Here is a 3443-nt window from a genome sequence, read left to right as displayed (position 1 = left end):
GTGTGTGTGTGTGTGTGTGTGTGTGTGTGTGAGAGAGAGAGAGAGAGAGAGAGAGAGAGAAAGAATCGTCATTATTTTTGTCCAAAAAAACCCAGGATTTAAACTGATTTACGTGATTTCCACTCTCAGGCTGCATGCGCTTAGAGGGCTATAAGGAGATGCTAATGAATGTAAAACTAAATTCAAACAAAAATGTTACATATTAAAAAAATGTGTAAAACATTTCATAATCATATGTTCTGAAATGCTTTCTTGCCTTTTTTTTAAAAAAAAAAAAGCAATTCACATGAATGCAAAGTTTTCTTTTTGTTTGTTTTATTTTGTTGCTAAACAGAAACAGGAAAAAAAGTAGAGTTTCATATATTAATCTCTTTGTAACGACAAGTATTCATATTCATAAAATCAAACTGTTGCTGCTTCTTATAGTTCGACTCTTTATTTGTGTCTTTATGGTTTGTTTTTGTTCACATAAAAGTTGGATTCGTTTCGGTTGAATGACCGACAACGACTCCAAATTTGAGCTCAGCATCTGTAAAATGGACCGAGTTACAGCCGTTTTGTGCAGCTGTGGCGGCCATCTTGAATTGGACGGACTCCAGCGTTGGCTTCATTTAAATCCATCCAGTCATTCATGATATATTTTGCTAACTGCCAGCTGCTGAAAAGGCAGTCKRTGATAAAAGTTAAACGAATRGTTCAGATCTTTTGAAGTTTTCCTCGTCTTGTTGTGAATGACCACAGTTTGGAAAATTATTTCTGAGCAGACTGAGAAGCTAATGGCTAGATTTATAAAATAGTGTTCTGACGAACTGCTATTAAACATTTACGATTCATGGATGACAGAAATCCACTTTAGCGTTGGCACTGCTAGCGGTTAGCTCACCASTGTGGTCAGAATTAAACTATCTRCAACAGGTAAGATACTGATGGTTCATAACCTGTCCACAGAAACACATTTGAACTGTCCTATCAAGTTTAATCAGAGCAAACCGGAAGGAAGGTATKTATTTTTSCTGGTTTCCAGGCTGCAGTGACGTTCTCCTCCAGCAGGGGGCGTGTGACATCACAGTTTGCTCTGTCCTGGTGAACAAGGTTACTTTCTGCTGCATATTGCATAACAACATGCATACTGCATAAGCTTCTCAGCACGAAGATAGAAAGCCCTTGGAGGCAGCGGAATTACTACATTAGAAGGTTTTAAAATATTCATTTGAATTTGGAAACTGTTCATCTGGACTGGAGGGGTCTAATTATTGTTTAGCTGCATTTACAGAAGATGACTCTTCCAGTGCTCAGCCTCAGATAGTCCAGACATTTAATCCATCCMGTTAAAGCGTTTTAAGCTGCTGCTTAGTAAGAATACAAAGTGTAGAAACAAACTGAGCTCTTAAAGACTTCACTGGGACTTGATTTTTTTAAAAATTAATCACCCTCTGTGTTTTAAATGTGCGTTATTAGGTAACAGTTTTTGTCGTGTTGCTTCATCCGCAGGGAACACAAAAGTGTCAATATATGAACATTTCAACACAGACCGAGGGGGGATTTTTTTTTATTACAATAAATAGAACAGGATGGACCCGCTGAAGAGCCAAGAGTGAAGTCTACACACTGAGTGGAGGTGCTGCTGCCTTCAYGTGCTGTGGGAAACGACGCATTATCGTGTTTATTTCTGTTCTCACACAAAACAACTTTGTTTTTGTTTAGATAATGAATATAATCGGCACACAAGGGAGCACATGTAGACTACTGTCCAAGACAAATAATAAAACTTGGGATTTGAGTTAAGTGTACCATGTTTAATTGAAATTTATACTTTAATGTAGTTTATATTGTTATTATTACAAATACCTRAAAACAGTGTCTTTTTTTGGCAGATTTAGGCAAAACAAAACTGACTAAAATATAAAGCTAGGAAAAGTAAAGCCTTTTACTGACGTTTGCTGCCTTCATTTAGCATTTGGATACTTGTAGTTAGCCTTGTCTAGCCCCTGGTTTCTTTCTTTCTTTTATTTTTTATTTTTTGGCTTCATTTATTTAACTTTGTGTTAGTGATTTACTTTACTAGCATGTTGCTTCTTTTAGCTTTTTGCCAGTTCTGTTTTTTACCTTTTAAATTGTGTTTTGGTAAAAGATAGTTTTAAAAAGTCAGTTTCCAGCTAATCTGTTTTGCTTCTTTTAGGTTTTACCTACTATGTATAGGTTTTGAATAGCTTTTTGTTATTTTAAATATTACTTTAGCTATTTTTGTTATTTTGTCCGTTGGTTACTTTTGTGTCTTGTATGTGTTTTTATTATTATTATTTAAAGCATTTTGCTTTCAGCTTTTAGTTAGTTTTTTTTTGTTCTTCTAGCTTTTATTTCTGCTTAAATTAGCTAAATAAACTGAGTCATTCAGCACTCAGCATTCACAAGTTTTTTTTTTATTATTATTTACTGCTGTTACTGAGTGTACTGTATTAACTGTATTTTGTTGTCTGCTGTGAACTTGTGGACGCTGAACGCGTGAAGCTGCGCRGTCGGAGCTGCCCCTGAACGCACCACGCTACTCCAGCTCACTGAGTGACAGTGAGGTGCTGCTGCTCCACGGTAGCTGCAGCTCGGGGTGGGGGGACCGGCGGACGGGCTCTGCGATGTGCAGTAAATGGGATTAAAGCGCTCAGACAGCTCTGGGAAACACTAAGAGTGGTAGTGTTAGGAGTAAAGGAGGGAACAGAGAGGGGAAGGAGGAGGAGGGGGGAAGTCCCGCTCTCTGCGCCGCATGTGCTCCGTCTGTGTCTGCCTGGAAAACTTGCTCTGGTGAGAAAACAACCGAAGAAGAAGAAAGCGACAGTTGGAGGAGTTCTGACCATGCGTGCATCTATGTGGGGCAGAGAGGGGCCGCAGACCCGGGGGGATGCTTGAACCACTTCGCCGAACTTCCAGAAGACACGARAAGTCCAATTAAACAAGTCTTTATTTCATCTTTCTGAAGCATCCTGGAAACCAGAACCGACTCCATGGAGGGGCACGCGGGCGACCTCCACAACCACATCMCCGCCACCACCAACAACGACGACGACGTGCGGCGGAGCGGCTACCTCCGCAAACAGAAGTCCATGCACCGGCGCTACTTCGTGCTCCGCGCCGCGTCGGAGCGCGGTCCGGCCCGCCTGGAGTACTACGAGAGCGAGAAGAAGTTCCGCGGCAAGGCCCCCGTCCCGAAGCGGGCCGTGGCGCTGGAGACGTGCTTCAACATCAACAAGCGGGCCGACGCCAAGAACAAGCACATGATCGTGCTGTACACGCGGGCCGACAGCTTCGCCGTGGCCGCCGAGAGCGAGGCGGACCAGGACGGCTGGTACCAGGCCCTGGTGGAGCTGCAGTGCAAGGGTGAGCCCGAACACACACACACACACACACACACACACACACACACACACACACACACACACACACACACACAC

General features: G+C 42.1%; 1 protein-coding gene across 1 annotated transcript in view; it reads left to right on the top strand.

Annotated features, from left to right (window-relative positions):
• The first annotated feature begins 2459 nt into the window (after positions 1-2459).
• si:ch73-335l21.1 (insulin receptor substrate 1-B) overlaps positions 2460-3443 on the top strand; it is a 58926-nt gene continuing 57942 nt past the window's right edge. The window contains exons 1-2 of the mRNA XM_014024536.1: positions 2460-2796; positions 2972-3369. Of these exons, the coding sequence (XP_013879990.1) occupies positions 2759-2796; positions 2972-3369 (436 nt within the window). The 5' untranslated portion in view covers positions 2460-2758. The remainder of the gene's footprint in view (positions 2797-2971; positions 3370-3443) is intronic.

The sequence above is a fragment of the Austrofundulus limnaeus genome, unplaced genomic scaffold (genome assembly GCF_001266775.1).
Source record: "Austrofundulus limnaeus strain Quisiro unplaced genomic scaffold, Austrofundulus_limnaeus-1.0 Scaffold426, whole genome shotgun sequence".
In the NCBI taxonomy this organism is placed as follows: Eukaryota; Metazoa; Chordata; class Actinopteri; order Cyprinodontiformes; family Rivulidae; genus Austrofundulus; species Austrofundulus limnaeus.
Note: the sequence above shows the minus strand (reverse complement) of the source record. Positions and strands in the feature narration are given on the sequence as shown.